Source organism: Eucyclogobius newberryi, unplaced genomic scaffold (assembly GCF_026437365.1).
Source record: "Eucyclogobius newberryi isolate DKJ021-1_F unplaced genomic scaffold, fEucNew1.0.hap1 SCAF_16, whole genome shotgun sequence".
Taxonomy (NCBI): Eukaryota; Metazoa; Chordata; class Actinopteri; order Gobiiformes; family Gobiidae; genus Eucyclogobius; species Eucyclogobius newberryi.
Genome location: NW_027315790.1, coordinates 8,531,963 through 8,554,093, shown reverse-complemented (window position 1 = coordinate 8,554,093; position 22,131 = coordinate 8,531,963). Strand labels below are relative to the sequence as shown.

Below are 22,131 nucleotides of genomic sequence, written 5' to 3'. Positions count from 1 at the left end.
TGTCATGGATTTACTTCCATGGAATATGTAGAGATTTAGCAAACATGTCAGTTATGTTCTAACGTCTAAGTTTTAAACTTATGCATAAATAAATGACTTTTGGTTCTAGCTTTAAAAATTAATGTGAAAAGAGGAACTTTTGTGTTACAGAGCGAAATGTAAATCTGTCAATAACATATTCCAGCTTTTCTCTGTTAAATGTGCAGAATATATCAATGTTCTAATGAGTATCTTTCTCATCTTCAGAGTGCTGACCAGTGAGTTTAGTCTGTCTGTGCTGTCCAGAGCTCTACAGGTCACTGCAGGTCACTACAGGTCACTACAGGTCACTACAGGTCACTACAGGTCACTGCAGACACAGAGTCATCTCAAGTAAACTCCTGACGACTCCAAAGCAAAAGGTATTTTAATAATAACTTCTGCCTCGACTAAAAGTAAACAGTGTAGAATCAGTATTTTGAATTTATAAAATGTCTGTTTTGTTATGACCAAAAAAACTAAATGATAATTGTTCTTCAAAAGAGCCACTGCTGTGTCACATGTGTCTGTAAAACAGCTTCAGGACAAACATATGAAGTGTATGTTATATGACTTGTATAATCTATACATATGAAGTGTGTGTTATATGACTTGCATAATCTAAAGCTGTGACATGTTCTGTTTGTCTCTCAGTCAAACGATGGAGCTGAACGGTGTAGTTACTGAAGTACAGAAGACTGCGTAGCCATGGAAACAAAGTCTTGTTAAATACTGAGATATTCAGTATTTAACACAATAATGTCACATTCATGTGCATATAACTGATGTAAAAAGAGTGTTTATTTTACCATTATTATTAGTATTATTTTGTCTTACGCTGTTTTTATTTTATCTTTATTTCCCCCTCCATTCTTTATTAAGGTATGAGAGGTTCTGTCTATAGGAGTTTTTGTTTATAAGAGTTCTTCTATTAAGATCGATCTATTAAGAGTGTTTTTTAAAATTCCTATAAGTTTTCTGTCCTTTTCCTCTGTATCTACTGTGTTGCAACATTGTTGCAAAATTTCCCCATGTGTGGACAATAAAGGAATATCTTATTTTATTCAGTTTGTTCTATTTGACTTATACAGATTGTTTTATCATTTTTAATATTTTTATGTTGCACTGAATCACCAAAGCAAGTTCCACTGTTTGTGAATTATTTTCTTTGACAATGGCAATATATTTTCTGATTCTATTAATGATGATAATAATAATGAACAGTACACAGACTCCAAAACTCCTTAATAAGGGACTCCCACATTGTAGCTTTAAAACTCACTGTAGCTTTAAAACTCAACTAAAACTGGCTAAAATCAATTTATCATTTGTAGTTATAATCAGATTTGCATTTATTGAACAAGTTCATTCATGTTCATTATTCTTATTAAAACATTAATAAACAAATGTGTTTTGTATTTATTAAAGATTGACATGATAAAAAAACGACACAAAAGGAAACTGAATATAATTAAATACTTCTTAACTCAATTATGTAACAGAATCGATGATTATATTCTATATTTCTTCTCATCTGATTAAAAAAATGCATATTGGCCAAATTATATTATGTAAATTAATAACTGAAAAGTTAATAACAAAATAAATACCCAAACCAAAAACTACAGAAAATGATGAGGACGTTATTCGACCTCTAAATGTAATTCATTGTCATTAAACCAGACTTTTTATCTTAACACTTCTTTATAATTCTCTTAAATATCAGAGCTTTACAACATGATACATGTATATTTATAGATGGATACAACAATTCATCATTATACGTTACGTAAACAGACTATTTCAAGCCGAATTATTCCAAAAGTCCGTGTTGACTGTTCTCAGTCTTTCACGCTGCTGTGACGTGCGCGCTCCCGACGCCAAAGCCTCACGGCGATGACGTCACAAAAGTGGGAGGAGATATACCAGTATACAGGAAGTAATGCGGAACTAAAAAACTTTTTTGGAACCATGCGCCAATGAGCAGCTCCATAGGTTTCAATGGCGGCCATCTTGGCTTCCGGGGGCTTGGAGGCAGCAGGGCTAAAAAAGTCTGACATTTTGCTATTGCTTCTCCAAATGTTACACTAAAGTCACATTTTATTTGCACTGATCTGTTTGTCTAGGTTTATTCACAATTAAATGTTGTGTTTCCAGAACGTTGGACTCATATTAATCTTGTATTATACGTTATTAAAAAGGTATTTATTTATTCATTTATTATTATTTTATTTGAACTGAGACAGTGCACATTAATCAACATTTCTGCATATTAGCTGTAGTTTGCCAATGTATTTGTCCAACATTTGCGCAGAAGCATCTGGGCACGTGTAGATTGAATTTGGACTCAAATTGGGGAATCACAGTCCTGTCAAATAAATCCCTCCCGGGCAGAAACGGCTTTGAAAGAAAAAAGTTGCTGCTAGCCTCAAAGTTAGACATTACCATTAGCAATGTATGGAGTTTTTCTACTGAAATATGTTTAAAAAAAAGGTGAAAAACAAGTCAGAACTCAGACATGCACATGGGGAGACTGCCACGAGGAGAAAACAGAACGTGACAAGTATGAATGAGGCCTGGCTAGCGCTGGTTTGTTTTTATTTGCTAGCCTTTGATGAATGAGTTTAAGGCTGTAAATCTGGACGGACACAACTCAGGAAATCAAACAGGCCGCAGATGGAGCTAGTGTCCATTCCTCATCGTGTAAGGCCCCTGTCTGCAGCCACAGCCACATCCACAATCATTTTTGGGACAAAGCGCTTCCAGAAAACACAGAGAATGGAGTAGGGCAAGTTTTGAAGGTGACAGGCTGCAGGAAACTTTACAGAATAGAATGGAAGTTGAACAAATCAGGTTTTTTTCCAACCGAATACCAGTATCGGACGAAGTATACAGGTACTTATTATGTATTTTAGTTTGTAGTTTCCAACAAATTGAACTTTGAAAGCGTAATCTTCAACTGCAACTAAGAAAAAGACTATTTTAATCCACACTGCATAGATAGATCTCTGTTTCAACTTATGAATTGAGTTGTGGTTGATTACATTTTTCCAAAAGATTATTTGATTGGTGTCAGGCCAATATTACAGAGGAAACAATTGAGAATATTTAGACTACAGACATAAAAAATGCATACCAGTACAACAAAATTGTAGAAAAGCATATAATGACGATGGGTATCTTCCATTCAAAAAAGTTTCATCAATATAAATTTGTAATAACCCAAATTCAATAAGCCCATTCAGAGCCTCCCAGTGGTTTTCTTTTATAGGAATCCATTCAGAATAAGATTTCAAACGATGCACAAATGTGGTTTGTGTTTAATTTGTATTTTCTGAAAATGTGTTAGTATGCTTTTTTATTATCTGACCCGAGCTGTAATCAATACGTTCTATTTAGGAGGATAAAACATTATGGCCATGACCGCAGTACCACAGGGGGGCGGTAGTGCAGATTATCTTTGTGTCCTTGGGCAAGACACTTCACCCACCTTGCTTACAGTGTCCAAGTGTGTTTGTTCATTACCAGGTACTGTCCTAAACAAATGATACTAGTAAGTCCTGCTTAAGCACCCTTGAACTCAGTCCTACTGAAAACTGTATTGTATTTGCACAATATGTTGATGGTTTTTCTCTCTGATCCATTATTGATTATGTTTGGCGTGTTTTCCATTCAGCGCAGCAGCAGGTCAGATGTTACAGACAGCGGGCCTCATCTGTATGGAGCAGGGTTAGAGCACAAATCATTCCTCTGTCTCCTCCTGCTCCTCCTCACCTCACACTTTCTCTTTTTGACAGCGACTTCCTTTTGAATCTTCTTACAATCCAAACCAGTGATATAGAGTGAAGAGTAATTGCAATCGAATTCACAATTTCAATGGCCACAATAGAATCTTTAAAAGTGTCAACAAAAGCATTCCCATAATGGAGTGAAACATGTGATTGCAATGGAGACACTGGGATTTGCTTCAAAATACTATACAAATCACGGGGTTTTGGCAAATGACATCCACTCTACGTTTAAGAAATATCAAAGCATGGATAGAAAATGTGTAAAGAGAAATTATGTATTTATATACATAGCATACATAGCATTTTATCGAGTTTAAATGATACTATTCTTTGTTGCAGAGAATTAAGTGTGCGGTACCACAGGGTTCTGTTTTGGGCCCAAAATAATTGTAGTTGTGTATACGTGATTTTCACAAACGAGTTAATGCTTTTAATTTTTTATCTTGTTTTGAAATGATACTACAGTTTACGGCTCTGGCCAAAGTCTTGATGAGAGGGTGATGGTGGTGGAGAGGGAACAAAATAAACTTAAGACTGTGCTAGAATGTATGATATTCAGTAACAGAGAGATAGAGAATGACATCAAGATTCAAATAGATAAAAATTAAATAGAAAGAGTCAATTACATTACATTTGTAAGTGATAATCCATTGTAAAGGACAGAGAAACCACATATGCAACATGCACCAAAAAATGTATTAGCCACTATTGCAATTTTATATAAAATGGCTCTTTTTGGTCTGTTATTTTAAATTGATTATCATATGTCGTCTCTTCTCAACAATCCGATAGAGCAGTGGTTCTCAAACTTTTCAAGTACTTTTCCTAAGCCGAGGCACCCTTATGTTTTACGTCAAATTTTACTTTCTAGGCTCCCACTTTTGAGGTTGATCTTATTTGATAAACTACATATTATAAAGCAGGCATGATGGTTATTTTTTGTTTTTTGGCCCCTGCATGATCATTCATTTAGCTTAGTTCATTATAAATAAATGCAAATGTTGTGTATGCTGTAACTCACATCTACAGAATTTCATTGAGACAATTGCTCTTTTGTCTCATTATTTTTAATCTACCAGTTTAGAATTTTGCCAAGGAAGCCATTTTAATTTGGCAATGATTTGAAAATACATTGGCAATAGCAAACCAAATTGAAGCCGAAATAACCTAGAAACAGTATCTGTGTTGCTAAATGCTGATAAAACTGTAAAACAGAATGGTCTGATGCGCACCAAACTGTCTCTGTCCTCTGTGCCTCTCTTCTCTCCTTTCCTCTCTTCTTCTCTCCTCTCTCCTCCTCTCTCTTCTCCTCTCTTCTTCTCTCCTCTCTTCTCCTCTCCTCTCCTCTTCTCTTTCAGGACAATCACAGTTAGAGGAAACAGGTTCACATTTCAGGGCATCTGTTGCTTCTGATTCGCTCGGGATTACCCTTGCTGCACACATTTATTAATTAAGACTCGCTCTTGGATTAAGACTATAGCGAGTAGTATTTCTTTGGTTCCTAGGTTGTTTTACATGTGTCAAAAATGTTCCCGTCTCCTCTGATGTGAGCTGTTCACGTTTCTTCTTGCTCAGGTTCATCACAAGCCTCTGAGAGCGAGAGGGAAAGTTCTCTGCATAACCCCTCAGCAAAAAGGTTTTGTTTTTTCTCCCCAAATTGAATTACGATTACAACGATCATTTCATGAATCAGTAATTCAATCTTCATTAAAAAAATCCATCAGACTTTACAATTTTCCACCCCTGCACTCACACTACAGCCCCCCCATTCAATAACTTTAAAACAAGGAGGTCTTTAAAAACTCATTAGTTTTCCAACCATATAACTTAACTTTAGTTTAGTGTGTTTTTTTATAGAGGGAACATGAAAATTGATAAATTCAACTTGTTGCTCAGTGCAATAATAAAACCTGTGTGCGGGTTAAAATTGTACTGCAAATATTTAATCGTTTTAGCTCTAATCAAAGCAAAGTCCACACTTTAAATCCTGCACCTTTTTATAAGGCCATCAATAATGAATTAGTCACATCTAAAGTGGCCCCTTGTAAGGGCATCTCTTAGGCAAATACATAATTAGAATGGGTGTCCCTTATGTAATTACATGGAGCAGTCTGGGCCGTGGCTTCATTAGCATACGAGCGCGCAGTGTAAATCTCCCCGTTTGTGAAAAGATGGTTCTGCACACAACTGGGTCACGACACAGAAAGAACCAGCCGGGGAAGCAAGGTAACATGGAGGGACTGGTTTGGAATCATAATGCAAAAAAGCAAAGTAAACAAAAATAGACACCTGCATAATTAGTTTGTGTACAGAGTGTGCAGGTCGTGGCCAAAATGGTTCATGTCAGTGTATCATATTCAATATAGTACCATAATACGCTTAAAAGCTGTTCTTTTATGCATTTAGAGTCACATTTGACGTGACAGCTTTCAGAACAAAGAGGCACCACTTCAGGAATAGTTTAATTTCGAATGTTTGGGTTTATGAGTTGATTTAAAGTGATGTTATATTCATCGTTGCAACTTAAAATCAAACCCTCTTTGAGCAAGTGCATCACAAAAGTAAATTATATGTTTGGATTACTGTACACAACGAAGCAAGAATACTTGACCATTACTTCACATATCTCCTTTAAACATTCTAATAAAGTGAAAGGCAACATATAAATTTACTCATAACATCAGGCAGAGGGGCTAAAAGAACAGATTCAAAATAGACAAGGATACACAAGGATATTACGTACTTTAAACCTCAACTAGTTCATTTAAATCCACATATTTCTGATGCATTGCTTAAATATCTTCTGATTATCATTGATATTATAGGAATAAAAATAATATAAAAAATACCCTGGACTACCAATCGCTATATTACGATACTGAATGTTTGCATGGATACGGTCGGCAACGAGTCATATTAGGGGCGTGGTCTGGTGCAGGTGAAAATGTTCTGTTGATTCATAAGGAATGTTTCACTCTTTTAACACGTTTCCTGGTGAATTACATGCATTTTAAGCACAACTAATGGAGTGTTGGATATTAAAATACAGCAGGCGGCGCTAGTATGGCTGTAGCATTTAGCCCACAGCTATTGTTAGCATTATTGGATATTTATACACATTATGGGCTTTTGGACACCTTTACTCTCCGTCCTGTCTTTGTCTGTATTTGGTACATTTTAATGCCTTAAGCCTGCGTTTGCTCTAGTCGTTGTTGAACAGTTGAATGGCACAGCTAGTTGTGTCTTTCCCGATCTGTGACCTTTTCAGAAAGTTTATTCAGCAACTGTCAGTCGTCCTGTGACATTTACACTTACATTTCCAACTGGATATATATTCTCTCTGACAAAGGTAAACAATGGGCTCAGACAGTGATACAATTCCACACACGGAATATCAATTTTGGCCTTTCTTATAAGGCCGTGGCTGCAGAGCCGCGGCGCGGTCAAATAACCCAGCAGTTTCAGGAGCCACGGCACGGCCATATAGCCTCATGGCTAACCCTAACCCTAACCTTAACCCTTACCCTAACCCTAACCCTAACCCTAACCCTAACCTTAACCTTAACCTTAACCTTAACCCTAACCCTTACCCTAACCTTTACCCTAACCCTAACCTTAACCCTAACCTTAACCCTAACCCTAACCCTAACCCTAACCTTAATCCTAACTCGGCGCGGTCTAACCCGGCGCGGTCAAATAGCCCAGCAGTTTCAGGAGCAGCGGCACAAAAAAATCAATACAGTTTCGGCTGCACGCCGCGGCTCTGTAGACACTCCCTTCTTATAAACTCTCCTTTAGTCTTATAGGAGACTTTGACTTATTTATTTTTACTCCCAGCTCCACTTCTTCTGTGCAGTTTCATCAATCAAGTATAAAATATTCTCACAAAATTACTAGGAACCAACTAGTAAGTTAGTACAATGCACGACAAATGACTAGCAATAGCTGAAAAGTCACATTAACCCAAATCAAAATGTTCCTTTGTCCCTTTTTTGTGAAAATGTAAACATCTAGTTTGATACAAGATGCAATAAGTTGATACTAGTTATTAATAGTTAGACAGAACTTTGTTTTGTGAATAATGTAAAATATTTCAGTTTTGAGAATGATAATGTTGAAAAATGCATGGCACTTCCTCAATCAAGCAAAGATTTATCAAAAACAGCACAGATTATTTCAACAATTGGATTTAGATCTACTGCCAAATTACAAAATACAAATGTCAAAATACGTATTTCAAAAAATCTAAAAAGCAAAATTTTTTGGATTTTTTTTGTAAAATATACCACAAAAAACAAGATAAAACATTTTTAAAAGCGACCTCGTAACCGACCTCATACTGTGTGATGAGTCCGTTAGGCTCCACTGGCTCCTCCCACTTGAGGAATATCATATCGTCCAACGGGGTGAAGGTCAGCGACTCCGGAGCGATGCCGCCGGGAACTGCAGCGTGGAGAGGAAGAAGAAGAAAAACAAGTGTGTGAGAAACAAACACTGGAGCTGTGCCGGGGCTTAAGTTAATGGAGTCCAGCGAGCCGGGGGGTTTGTGTGACAGCAGGACAAAGAGCCTCACGCAGGGGAAAGAGGGAAACATCAGATATCCCAACATCCAAGAGCAAACACTGGCATTTTGGGAGCTACTTCACGAAAAAAAAAAAAAAAAAAAACTATATTTGAGTGCAGAGACAAACAATAAATGATACCGTATGGCTCTTTTGAGAGATCCTAAGTGGACTGTACAGGGTCTAAGTGGTCAATTGACTCATTTTGGCTCACATAATGCTTTTGAGCAAGATTATTGAAAGTACAGAAAATAAAAAAGTTTTCACTGTGGTGCTAACTTATATGTTGCGCCGACAGACTTTGCCAAACAAAGCTATAGTGCATGTTCGTATCAGCTCTTTCTCGTTTATCATTGCAGAGCTCGTGTGTCCAAAGCGCTCCTAGAACCCGTCGAAACATGGCTTAAAACTACACGTTTGATTATCGGATCAATGTAACAAAAACACATCCAACGCACAAATTTGAACTGTTTTTGAATAGGTTGTGTAAGTGTAAGGCCACCTGATAATAGAAAGAATTATAAAAGATAATATAAGATAACAAAGAAATTACATTTATTTAGTGTAGAAAATTACATGACATTGATCCTTGAGGTATAAAAATTGGTGTTGAATAATAAACCAGGATAAAAATTTTGTTTAATAGTACAATCATCACAGCAGTAATGGATAATTAATTAAATTTAGCCACTTAAGCGCGGTATGTTACTAATGTTGGATAATAACAAATGATCAAAAATAAATAGATCCATAAGTAATAATAATAATGCTAGCGCTAATGAAAATAATAATGATGATAATAACAAAATAATGACCTTCAACTATTTCTTTTTGACAGTTTGAAGTTGTTCTAGTGCATATTATAGTAATATTAAAGATACATTGCACACATGAAAGCAATGACTGTCAACTTCTCCACTATGACTTCAATAAAGTTTTAGCATATTGCATAATGTCATGTATTATTCCTAAAGTGTGTGTAACAGTTTAGTCCTGAAATCGTCCTGGTCTAGTCTCCGGTTTGGTCCCAGTCCCTAGTTTGATGTGCTGTAAAATGTGCATAATTAACACATCCTTAAAGAGTATAGAGAGACTTCTTAAGTACCCGTGATGTTAACTGAAAGCTTAAATTATGAACAGGTTTTATAATCCTGTGCATTTCAGATGAGGGTTTTATTGAAGTATAAAATGTCAGTCAAGGCTGCTTTGCACGGAGACGGTAAACAACGAGAGATAATGAGAAGACTGTGGCGCCAACAGCAACAAGCTTTTCAATAATTAGGCGACTGCTTCACACCTGGACAAATACTGTATTTACCGAGTACAATGCCGAACAAAATCATATGTTTTTTGCACAATAATTAACAAAGAGAGTGGGCGGAAATAACCAACACCAATACATGTAGTTAAAAGATTAAATTACATACTGACATACAGCGCGTTAATTTGACATGTGTGAGTCTAACGGCTTAAAAGAGCTGTATAAAAAAAAAAGAAAAAAAGAAAAGCAATGGACTGTTGCCATAATAGGGTATTTAAGATGGACCTTTTTTTGTCCACATTCCTCAACCCTTCAATGTCATTGTCAGTGCTACCGTTAAATGGACAATAAAGGAATATCTTATCTTATCTTAAATAGCATATAAAACAAGCTCAGATGACTTTGTCCTGTACAAGAATGTCAACCAGGTACATGTGTTTCATTTCAGCCTTACTTAAAATATAGCCTATATTTTTGGTTGTTTGAATCATTACTAGTTACAGTGACACTTTAGAAATAAGGCACAGATACAAAGCATTTATAAAAGTTTGTTAATCAATAACTAATCATTGACAAATGTTTAACATTATTTTCTAATCGATAATTAACCGATAATTAATTATAAGGTATATCAACATAGCAATCAGAATCTTTAGAAATAAATGACCAATCAATTAACAAATATAAATTAATCATTAACATTAACTATCCCAAACCTTAACCCTAATCCTAACTCGAGTAAATTATTATTAAATGATTACCGGTAGTTTGTTTGTCAATGATTAGTGTTTTTAGCGTGTCCTCTGTTCATTTTTGAGCAAGCAGACTTTGGCTGTATTTTGTGGATAACACAAAAGTGACAATAAAAAGTTCTATTATGCGAGGGTGGGCTTTGGACCCCGCCCTCCCGCGTGGTGGCGAGGGCGAACGTCAACCCTACTGAGCTCTAGTCGTGTCTTTCTGCAGAGTGATTCAGATGCAAATCAGATGTCCAGTTGTAATAGCTCCACACTGTGAAACTGAAAATCAGGATAAAATTGCGCCTTCGACCCTAAATGAGAGAAACAGTTGTTTGATTGATAGCTTTTCGCCGCTGAGAATGGTCTATAGTAAGGGTAACGGTGATACGATGAAGCGTAAGGGAGAACTTTGTCAATGAAATACAATGAAACGTTAAAACTTTGGCACACTCCCCCAAAATCCTCTGTGCACAGCTCAAAAACCTCACCTTTTCAGTTCTCCTTGAAAGCCCCAATCTTCAAGACCTTGGCTTCTGCATACAACATCAAACTAGCCCGTCTCCGCCTCAGAACCCCCCCGTCAGAGCGCAACACCAGAAAGCCTTTATGAGCGCCCCCACGCCTCCCAGACAGGCTTTTTCCTCAGACACCAAAAAGCGAACCCACGAGCAAAGCACCTCTGCACGGGACATCGCGAGGCAGGAAGTGTCACCGAACCAGCCTCAATTACTGTATAGATACGAGACAGAGCGGAGGGGCTGACGGGGGGATTGCAGACTGTCAGAGCTGTCAGAGTGGCATTCACAGACCCTTCCAAGCAGACAAAAAAAGGCTTTCTAGTGCTGTCGTTTCAAATATCAAGTCAAGAGAACCAAAACAGCACAGGCTTTTGACTTGTCGAAAAAGGTAAAGATCTAATGGATAAAATTGCCTTGAGAAGCACGAGAGTATAATGTTGTGTGTGTGCGATGTGTAGGCGGAGATGATGAAATATGTTTTATTCATTATTGTTGGCTCCGCTTGATAAATAATTAGAAGTAAAGTGAATATTTTGAAGGCGAGACACTACAGGTTCAGTAAATAGGAAACAAATCTTAAATTTAGAGATATCTATTGGATATCATTAACTTTTCCTGTGGTTAATTACGTAAAGTTTTTTATCATGTGGTGTTTTCATATGAATATAAGGCATTTTATGTGTAATAATTGTCTCATAAATCTGAAAAATGGACAGAACCAAGTTTAAATTTTGTGCTTCATTTTGTTGACATGAATTGAATTTTGAATTTCTGCAAAATAAAATAATAATAAGTCTTCCTGGTTGAATTTACATTTTAGCAATGCCAAAGTCTTGTTAATCTCACACGGCACGTTGACCTTCTGCCTCCCCCTTTAGAATTAGCATTAGAATACGCCTAATCCGCTGTATATGTTGAATTACAAATGAATAAAAAGATAAGCAGAATCATGTAAGCGCTTCAGCCATGGGCCATGGACCAGGCTGATTAATGTCTCACTGTTCCCCACCGCCGAGGCAGCTATACCGTTTAGTTACGCTGATCCTGCTTATATCCTGCTTTGTAAGTCAATATTTGCGTGCGTGCGTGTGTTTTCCTGCCGGTGGTGGATGACTAAAGATGGAGGATTTGTGGAAGCGGCGAGCAATAATTATCTGGGCACGGAAAGGCAGGGGACAGGAAAATATGAAAAATTAACGGCGTGAATAAAACCTGCCTGTTCCATATAATTAAGTTACAGGTAGTACTTGTAATTCATAAAATGCCTGGTGTTATTTTGCAGTAGCCGTTTGGGAAGTAGAGTTCACTGACACGCGCCGCTCACTGACACGCGCCGCTCACTGACACATCCTGCTCACTGACTCACTGACACGCTCCACTGACTGACACGCTCCGCTCACTGACCCTGACACGCGCCGCTCACTGACACGCCCCGCTCACTGACACACACCGCTCACTGACATGCCCCGCTCACTGACACACTGACACGCGCCGCTCACTGACACGCGCCGCTCACTGACACGCCCCGCTCATTGACACACTGACAAGCGCCGCTCACTGACACACCCCGCTCACTGACACGCCCCGCTCACTGACATGCGCCGCTCACTGACACGCCCCGCTCACTGACACACTGACACGAGCCGCTCACTGACACGCGCCGCTCACTGACACGCGCCGCTCACTGACACATCCTGCTCACTGACTCACTGACACGCTCCACTGACTGACACGCTCCGCTCACTGACCCTGACACGCGCCGCTCACTGACACGCCCCGCTCACTGACACACACCGCTCACTGACATGCCCCGCTCACTGACACACTGACACGCGCCGCTCACTGACACGCGCCGCTCACTGACACGCCCCGCTCATTGACACACTGACAAGCGCCGCTCACTGACACACCCCGCTCACTGACACGCCCCGCTCACTGACATGCGCCGCTCACTGACACGCCCCGCTCACTGACACACTGACAAGCGGCGCTCACTGACACACCCCGCTCACTGACACGCCCCGCTCACTGACACACTGACAAGCGCCGCTCACTGACACACCCCGCTCACTGACACGCCCCGCTCACTGAAACACTGACACGCTCCACTGACTGACACGCGCCGCTCACAAAAAAATCTGCTATCTTTGTTGCAGCAGGAAGCAACTCCATAAACTTAACATTAGCTAAAAGGAATAAAAAAGTCTGCTGCTGGATCAAAACTGAATACATCTGACACAGTAATGCTAACTGTAGCACTTTACATCTTCATATATCACTGGCTTAACTATTATTCTAACATTTAATGAATGAAAGCATTAAAGGGCAAATATAATTTTTTGTATTGTTACTGCCCTTTAAACATGCTCTTGAGTGCAAATTACATCATGTCACTCCCCAAGCTAAGAATGGACCTTTAGGCTCCATCTACTGGCTGCAGAGGAAATTGCACAGAAGATATTAACAAAAGCTAGTTTCATGCTAATGCAGGCACACTTGTATGAAAGACAGTGAAATCACACACTTTCTGTTTTCAGAGTTGCGCTGACTATGGAAGGGTCATACCATCACACACGGGATCTCATGAAAACAGACAAAAGACACAAGGCAGAAGATGCCTTTCCATGTTTAAGAAAACAAAAAAGCAGGAACGCCTGCTTTTTGAGTTGCTCCGATCAGGATATTTGGCCCGATCACCGATCATCGAAAATTTTTATCACGCCCGGGTTTTTTCTTCTAATGATGTTAAATATATGTTTATATTAAATATGCATATCATATGAAATTTGACCAAATCTATCTAGTTTATCGGATCAATTGAGTTTCCTTGGCAATTTCAGGCACAAATGAGCTTCTGCTCATCAATTAACCGCATGGTTGAATGAATACTTGTGGCATTCATGTCCGTGTCATGCAGCGGTGCATCTGCCGCAGCGCTCAGCCAAACAGAGTGGATATAGGAGCAGGTTTTCATCCTCTGAGCAATTTGGAAGGAAACGTGCAGTATGTGCACTTTCCATACACAGCCACTTGGTACGTGTGCAGCTTCAAAAAGCACATTTTCTCTGCAAAATAATACACACCAACCATGGCTCTTCTTACATTTAAGACACACGTGAAAACATCACTTTTATTGAGTAAATCACCAGCGTTTGCGTACCTGTAAACGAGTGACGGCCGCACGTGCTGGGGGATGCAATGGGAAACATTTGGCTCAGTCTGAGCGCATAACTTCATGTTATGGTTTTAACTAGAAGACCAGCGGGTGAGCTCGTAGTTCTGTACATGTTTGCAGAGATACGTGACTGCTCTGTGTTGTTGTCTGCTCCGGGACCAGGCGAGGTACGAGCAAGGAGCAAACGATGGATACATCAGGACTTAAAGGACCACATCAGAGCGTTTTAACAAAGAGGGTTTCATAAGGTGCTTAAACGACACTACTGCAGTAACTTACAGATCATCCAGCTCAAAGCAAATGTTATAATGATGCAAAGTGTGATCAGTGCGTCTTGGCCCATTTTACAGATCACCGATCACGTGATTTGGGCTTAACACTGTGTTCAGTACGTTCAGCATTTAGAATCAGAACATTTTGTTGATCCTTTAAGAAAAGTATTCAGTATAACCCAAATATATCCTAATTATCAACTGTCTGGCGTAGCTAAAATGGCTATTATTTTCTTTACAGCTTGGTTCATTACCCCTCCTGCCAGCAGAGGGAGCAAATGCCCTAAAGGAACCCCTCTGAAGGCAGCACTTTCTTATTAGGCCACCATGCATAGTCATTGTAATAAATGAGGTATAAAACAAAATTTACCGCTACAAAGTTGCTCCCAAGTATGTTAAATACCCTCAAAAACACATAATATGTTAGGTCAAATGTAATGACGGCACTCACTGTCCTCCTCGGTCTGAAACGTGACCTCTCGGCTCTCTTTCTTGCCCTCCGGGTTGGACAGGGCCAGGCGGACATGCACAGAGCGGAAAGGTGGCAGGTCTCTCAGGGTGAAGTGAGACGTATTCCTTTCCACCGAAAGGCACTCGCGCACGGTGGCGTTGTTCCCGCCGCTGCCCCCTGTGGGCATGGAGTAGCGGTAGCACAGGGACAACGTGTAAGTGTGGCAGCGGGTTAAGTTGTATCCCAGAGGCTCCCACTGAAGTGACAACTGCCGAGGCTGGATTTCGGTGGCAGTTAGACCTCGCAAGGCACGCATGGGCTCTGCGGAGGAGAGACGACATGAAATAACAAGGTTAAGGTGACTTGGACTGCACAGTATTTCACAAGAACAGTTACCACAATAATTAAATCACAAAGACAGAAACTATTATTTAGATAATAGAATGCCATCTGCAAAGAATTAAAATATAGTTGTACCTGTATCAGTCTTTTCACAAATATGAATCCTCCTGATGTTGTCTAATATGTACACTAACCCTAACCCTAACCCACAATACTTTTTAAGAATAAATCTGAAATCTAATCTCAATCGCAATACTTGGCAGAACAATCACAGCTCTAAAAAGGACCGCAGTTTTTCATACAATAACATTAAAATAGTTTTTGCCCCAGCACAGATATGTTATACAAGCAGTTCTTAGGATTAAAATGAGTCTGCTTTTGTTGTCTGCATCTAATTAATTCAATTCAATTCAGTTTATTTTTGTAACACCCAAAATCACAACAGTGGTTGTCTCGGAAGGCGAGAGCATTTTTATGGTCCAAGAATCAGGAAGTGCACTGTTCGCATGCTAGTGGTTGTTAGCTTTAGGAAAAAGTCTGCATAAAATTAACAATTCTGTTTTTATATGTTTTTAAATTGTCAAAATTATGTACAGTGTTGTTTTTGATTTTGAGAAAAACAAAAGATTAGCATGAACTCAATTGTACGGATCTGTAAAAGGACACATTTTGAGTGAATAGTGTTTCTTTAATTGGTATATTCTCGTGGACATTAAAAAAAATACTCAAGAAAGAAAAGAAAAAAACTTGCGCTGACCCAACTTTAGTAAGTATAAAAAAGAGGCTTCATTAAACCATGCATTAACGTGCACAGTGTACACCCTACACATCTTACACTCATAACGATCTTATACATTCCAATCCGACCCAAACACGATCGATTCACTCTTTCGACCCAATCTCTGCCAGCCTCAGATTTGCAGGTATCCAGAGAGTTTAGGGAGATCTGCAATCATTCTTTTTTCCACAAAGAACCGGCCCCTGTGAACGTTTTACCCAGCTCACTCCGCACGTTGGTATTCTGAACATGACCGAGTGAGAGCGCACCTGAAGGCGGACAAACCCAGGGCTAACCATTGAAACATTCATCTATCACCGAGCCCCTAAGAGGCCCCCATAGTGCCACATATAACTGATGGACACGGAATTCAATATTTGTCTTTTCTGAGAAAGGTGGAAAAGAGTGTGTGTAGGAGGGGAGCAGCGCTGTGGATGGAGAGAATTTAAAAAGCTAAAATCTGTTGTACTTTTGGCGTTGCATTTATACAATACACATAAATACTATTCGTCTTTTTTGTCTGAGCACGCCCCTGAGACCCTGAACTGATAACTACGGTGACATGCAAGGGTAAACAAATAGGTTATCCACTTTCTAATATAGTTTAATGTTTAGCACCATTTTTTACTTAAATGCTTGTAGTGAACTGAAAAGTGCAGTTGTGTGTGTAAAGCTGATTGCTCATTAACACAAAGATTAGCCACTTCATCCCTAATGAATGAAATGATAAGCAAGTCTTACTGGAGTTACTTATTAAGGCCATGTGTTACCATATGTGATTGTTAGTGATTTTTTATTATTATCTTTTTCTTCTTTGTTTTACCTCCAAACAGAAAACAGCAATTACTTTTACAATTTAATTTAATCAATGTAAAAATATACAATTCTTAGAAACAAGTCAGCATAATCCCTTGTTATAAAATGTTGTTTGTATGCCCGATTTTACTGAACCTCATTGTTGCTAACCCTAAACACTAGTAAAAAGTAACTAAAGTAGTAAGTAAAGGGAAGACATCACATTTCACTCCAGTTTCTCAACAACTGTTATAGAAAATAATGTGTGTTGCCGAATTTGTGCTATTGCTTCGGACAAGGCAACTGCATTTTCTTTTCATGTTCCCACCGAGGACAGCTTAAGAGGCGAGACAGAGAAAATAGTCCCATAACAGTAGCAGCCGCATTTCTAGATTTACAGGGTCATACAGAGGTGACAGTACACCGCCTTAAAAAAAAACTCTCCGCTCTGACTTGCACCTTGCAAATGTTTTTTTCCAGCTAGCTAAATCTGTACTGTTGCTGGCTAATTATCGCTGTCATGTGTGAATGCTTAGTTTGTCTGGTACACATAAGGTTACTTACATCTGCAAGCTTAGCCTCGATCTCCAAACGTACCCATGACAGCACTAGCTAGCAGCGCGGCGGGATAGGCTGAGACAAGATAGACTGGGAGGCTAGACTTGGGACAAAATTAGCTTTAGCGTTGCCGCATCATTAATCTCTGAAAGGACAGAGAGTCCTTAAAGTTTTGAAGAAGAGATATTTGTTTAAAGTGCTTATAACAGTTTGTATGATTTTTGAATTTTTACTTTATTTGGCTTATTTGTACTTATTGAAAATATAAATGAGAGTTTTACACCAATCAAGTAAATATTTGTGGAGAAAAGTCGAAAAATATGTAGAAAATAACAGGAAGTGACATCCAAAGTTTATGCATAATTTACACAAAAAACAACTCTGAGCCTCTATACATTAATTCACTACATAAAGGTAATCTCATCTATTTGTATTTATATATATATATTAAAAAAAAGTGACATTACATGAGTTTTGGCCATGTGATTGCGAGGTAATTTCCTAGTGTGATGTCATCAATCACAACCAGGAAGTAAAATCATAATCCTTGAAACCTTAAAATTGTATAATTTTCAGCAACATTCTAAATATATTTATCACAACTGTATTTTAGTTCAATGAGTAGTTCAACTTATCATAGGCACGTTAAATAATATTCAGGCTTTTGCACAGCTTGTCACTTAAAATAATGTTTATATAAAACAAGTGAATTTAGGAAACCAACCAGTTTTAATCAGGCTAAAAGTTGTCACCTAAATGATTATATGAAAGGCGCTCTACTAGAGTTAATTTTAAACTGTTTGCAGCAGTCCCAACATCCTCACTTTATCACATATTCCGAGCGTCCTAATTATTCATTGCAATGATTTTCTAAGCGCTCACAACTGAGCTAGTTTTGCCGGTGTAGAAACAATATCTGCACAATATCTCTTCATGTTCTGTGATGAGTCCGAGCCGATCTGACCTCCAAAAATTAACGAATTTGATCAAACAAAACTATTTATAATCATTTAACATGAAACGTGTAGTTGCAAAAATGTAATCATTGCTTTGTTGTAGCACAGAGTTAAGGTTTAATCGATGCTGGAGCGACAGGTTTGCTTTCTATTGTTGTAAAATTGTAAAATTTGCCAGTTTTAAATATAAATGTTTGGAATAAAAATGTAAAACCAATACAACAATGTTTGAGTATGTTTAATGATATAATATAATTCTGTGCTCCGTGTTTGAGTTTATTATCTGTAGAAAATATAAGTTTGAATGGTTGATAATGAGCCAAAGCGAGTATATTTTACTATTGACCCTTTAATAATTTCCTCTTAACTCAGTAAGTATATTCAGTAAAAGTTAATTCATCAGCCATATCCAGCTCAACCTCGTAGTTCTTTGTCTTTGTTGTCAATTTTAAACTGTTTAAAACACTGATCAATAATCATAAGAAATAATCACAAGACACAATAAACACCACTATATATGTGGTGAACATTTTTTCCTATTTTTAGCTACATCATCAAAATGTGACATTTTGCGGACTGAAGCAGATATTGTAGGGAGAGAAGATAAGGTACCTACATCGTTCCATCAACGCTAACCACTAGCATGCTAACGCTAGCGCACCTACAGTTTTTCGGAGGATAAAACTGTATCATTAGATACAGACAGCGCACCGTTGATACAGTTTGATCTCAAAAGCTTCTCTTATAATATATTTCTACAGCCTCTTTATTTATTTTATAGCATTTCTTAAGTAAATTATGTATGAAACCTCTCCTATAAATTGTGAGAAAGTTAACATAAAACTGCATATTTCTCTTTTCCGCTGTAAACAAATGGCTCGCCCAATATTACAACTCTGCCAAATATACGTTTTACACAATTCGGTTTCCAGCAAGCAAAACTAGATTAATTCTCACCATTGCACATTGCATTCATAAACCATTAATTTTGTTGTGAACAGCTGAAAGCGCTAACCCTTCCCCGCGCCTATAATTAATCACACTACACTTGCCTCAGCTCCACTTTTTGCCATCAGCTTTATTTAAGGGTTAGACGCTGTTAACTCCGAGTCCTGCCACCGGGGGCTCCCTCTCCTCCCAAAACCCCATTACTCATCATTACGCTAGCCCTCCAACTGCCCCCTCGTTGTACACCAGCCGAGTCCCAAGCTAACATCCGGCCCTATTAGCCCAATCAGGGGGATTACGGGCCAGATTGCGGGCCAGGGGAGGACATGCATGAATGAGGGCGAGCTGTCCCCCGCTGGCATACACTTTTCATCGGCGCACTGCAATCGTGTGTATAACAGCTGCCTGAACAAGTTGCCAAGGAGGACAGTCCCGGTTGGTGTGGTACGCTAGCAGTTGATTTAGACGGATGAACTTTGGTCCCTATCGGAAACTGTCAAGGGCATTGATTCTTCACACGTTTAATGCTTTACTGTAGGTTTCTGAATCAAGACAGTTTGTGCTACACAGCTGAAAAAGACAAACAAATGAGCGAGGTGAATTGAATCGTTTTAGAGAATGAAGATACTTTGGTGCTTAGATCCTGGCTGGTAAAGATGTCAACAAGGACTATCAAGGTGGATCTGCTACGGAAGATACTATATCTTATATAGAGCGTGGACAATGAGAAGAGGAAACATGGAGTTTCACAATAGGCTAATCCATCTCTTTACGTCTGATCAAGAAATCTAGAAATTGGCCCCTGGACATTGCACTGTGTTCCGATTTTAAAAGGGTCAAATGCAGAAGACAAACTATATGGTGAGAATAAAGTCTATCTCAGTGTTTTTCAAACATTCCACATCAAGAACCATTGAAGAAAATGTCCTACCATCAGATCTAAACCAAAACCAAAAACTATACCATTTCAAATGGCCCCCAGACAAACCGGTCTTTTTAACACTTCTCTTAACGGCAAAGTGTGTTAAAGGCCTGGCTCTGGGTCCAGAAGAACTCTGCCACGTGAGAAACTGACGTCACTCAAATATAACTAATCCTTTGTGGAAGTTTGTGGTAATGTGAAGCTAGGAAGCTAGAACATCTAAAGCTAAAGCTAGCAAGTTAGAGCTGACAACTAATGAGCTGGAGAAAAAAAAGAGTCCAAGATCAACTAGTTTTTTTATTCAAAAAAGTACACATTATTTTTCTTGGGGGAGTTTCAAAGATACATAGATATTGTGTTTTGTTGACCCTGGGTTTAATTGTACAACTATAATACATGTTGTACAATTATTGCTGTAACACTGTTAATACAAATAATATAAAACATTATCCATAGTGCCTCAACATGAGTGTAAAATATTGAATCCTGATTAAAAAAAAACAAAAAACCTTGTAGTCATCTCCGTCATGATGAATGTGATAAGACCAATCTACAACTGCATAAAGTGAACTTCTCTGACTCTTTATTTTTTATCTTGTCTCAAACGTTTTAGAATCAGCGCTCAAACCCAAAATGCATGTTGCTTTGGGCAAATTAAATGCATTTTAGCTTCAGTTGCATTTTCGCAAATTAAATGAACCATTTTGTTTAGGTTGAGTAAATTAGCCAGGGGAAAGTATCCCTGCCCCGTATATGAAGTGTGCACACTGGACCATTAGCTCGCCTTAAATGACCCAACTGCAGTTTGAAAGCAACCAACATTTCAGACTATATTTCAACACATTCTGGTTCTCAAACTAAAATGGTTTTGTATATCATTCTATTAGTATTCTTGCTGCAAATACAGTCAACATGTTTCTCAAAATGTGGTATAAGCACAGTCAAGTAAATAGGATGTTTTAGAATATAACTTTGTCTATGTAATGTTAAGGACATTGAGTTCTGCAGTGTCCGTTAAAACCACCAGACCAAGAGCCATGAATGATCTGATGTCCGCTTCACACCAAAACAAGTCATACTTTAAAAATAAATGTCAAAGCAAAAGCATCTATTGTCTTTATGTTTAATTATTTGTTGTTTCTTAATGTCATCCAGTGTCACCATACTGGATTTATTCCCAGATTAAACATAAAATATAATTGGGCTTTATTCACACACAAACAAAACAATTGAATTAAAATATTGTTTTAACAGAGCCGTATGGAGCTGTGCTCAACTGTTTGTAAAACAATTGAGTATTAATACAAACGTGTTAATACAATCCTAAAATCTATTCATGTATTGGCCCTCTTTTGGGTATAATCATTATTTAGAATTACCTTATGTCATTTCAGCCCTAGTTTAGACCACATTTAGGCCTGATAAGCGTGTGTTTCCATTGTTTCACTTTGAACCAAATGTATTTAATAAATGGCCATGGCTGCCGCGGTCAAATGGCCCAGCAGTTTCAGGAACCGTGGCACAGCCATATAGCCTCATGGCTAACCCTAACCCTAACCTTAACCATAACATTAACCCTAACCCTAACCCTAACCCTGACCCTGACCCTAACCTTAACCCGGCGTGGTCTAAAACGGCGCGGTCAAATAGCGCAGCAGTTTCAGGAGCCGCGGCACAACATAACATGGCAGTTTTGGCCGCGCGCCGCGGCTCTGTAGACTCCCTTAATAAATAATGAGAAAACACTTTACTAAGAACAATTCAGGCTTAGTAATGACTTAATTCATTGTAAACCACAATATTGATCTAAAACACATTAGTAATGGAAACCAATAACCTGTCCTGTTCAAAACTGCAGAACTGATAAGCTCCGCCTCTTCATATGAATAAGCTCTCTTCATAGTGATATTTCCCTGTAACAAGCAGCAGATTGTCATTTACAGGGGTTTATTTTTGAAAAGTGACTTTGTACTGTTTAGAACTCTGATTCTTAATTTTTCAAATAATCACAACTAAGTACAGGAATGTGGGCGGGGATAGGGGG

The 22,131-nt window shown here is 38.5% G+C and overlaps 1 protein-coding gene across 5 annotated transcripts in view; it reads right to left on the bottom strand.

The window, feature by feature from the left end:
* LOC140361637 (receptor-type tyrosine-protein phosphatase U-like) overlaps positions 1-22,131 on the bottom strand; it is a 422,151-nt gene that overhangs the window by 146,074 nt on the left and 253,946 nt on the right. For all 5 annotated transcript variants that reach the window (XM_072447383.1, XM_072447385.1, XM_072447384.1 and 2 more), the window contains exons 8-9: positions 14,789-15,109; positions 8,143-8,252 (exon numbers count right to left, since the gene is read on the bottom strand). In XM_072447383.1, the coding sequence (XP_072303484.1) occupies positions 8,143-8,252; positions 14,789-15,109 (431 nt within the window). The remainder of the gene's footprint in view (positions 1-8,142; positions 8,253-14,788; positions 15,110-22,131) is intronic.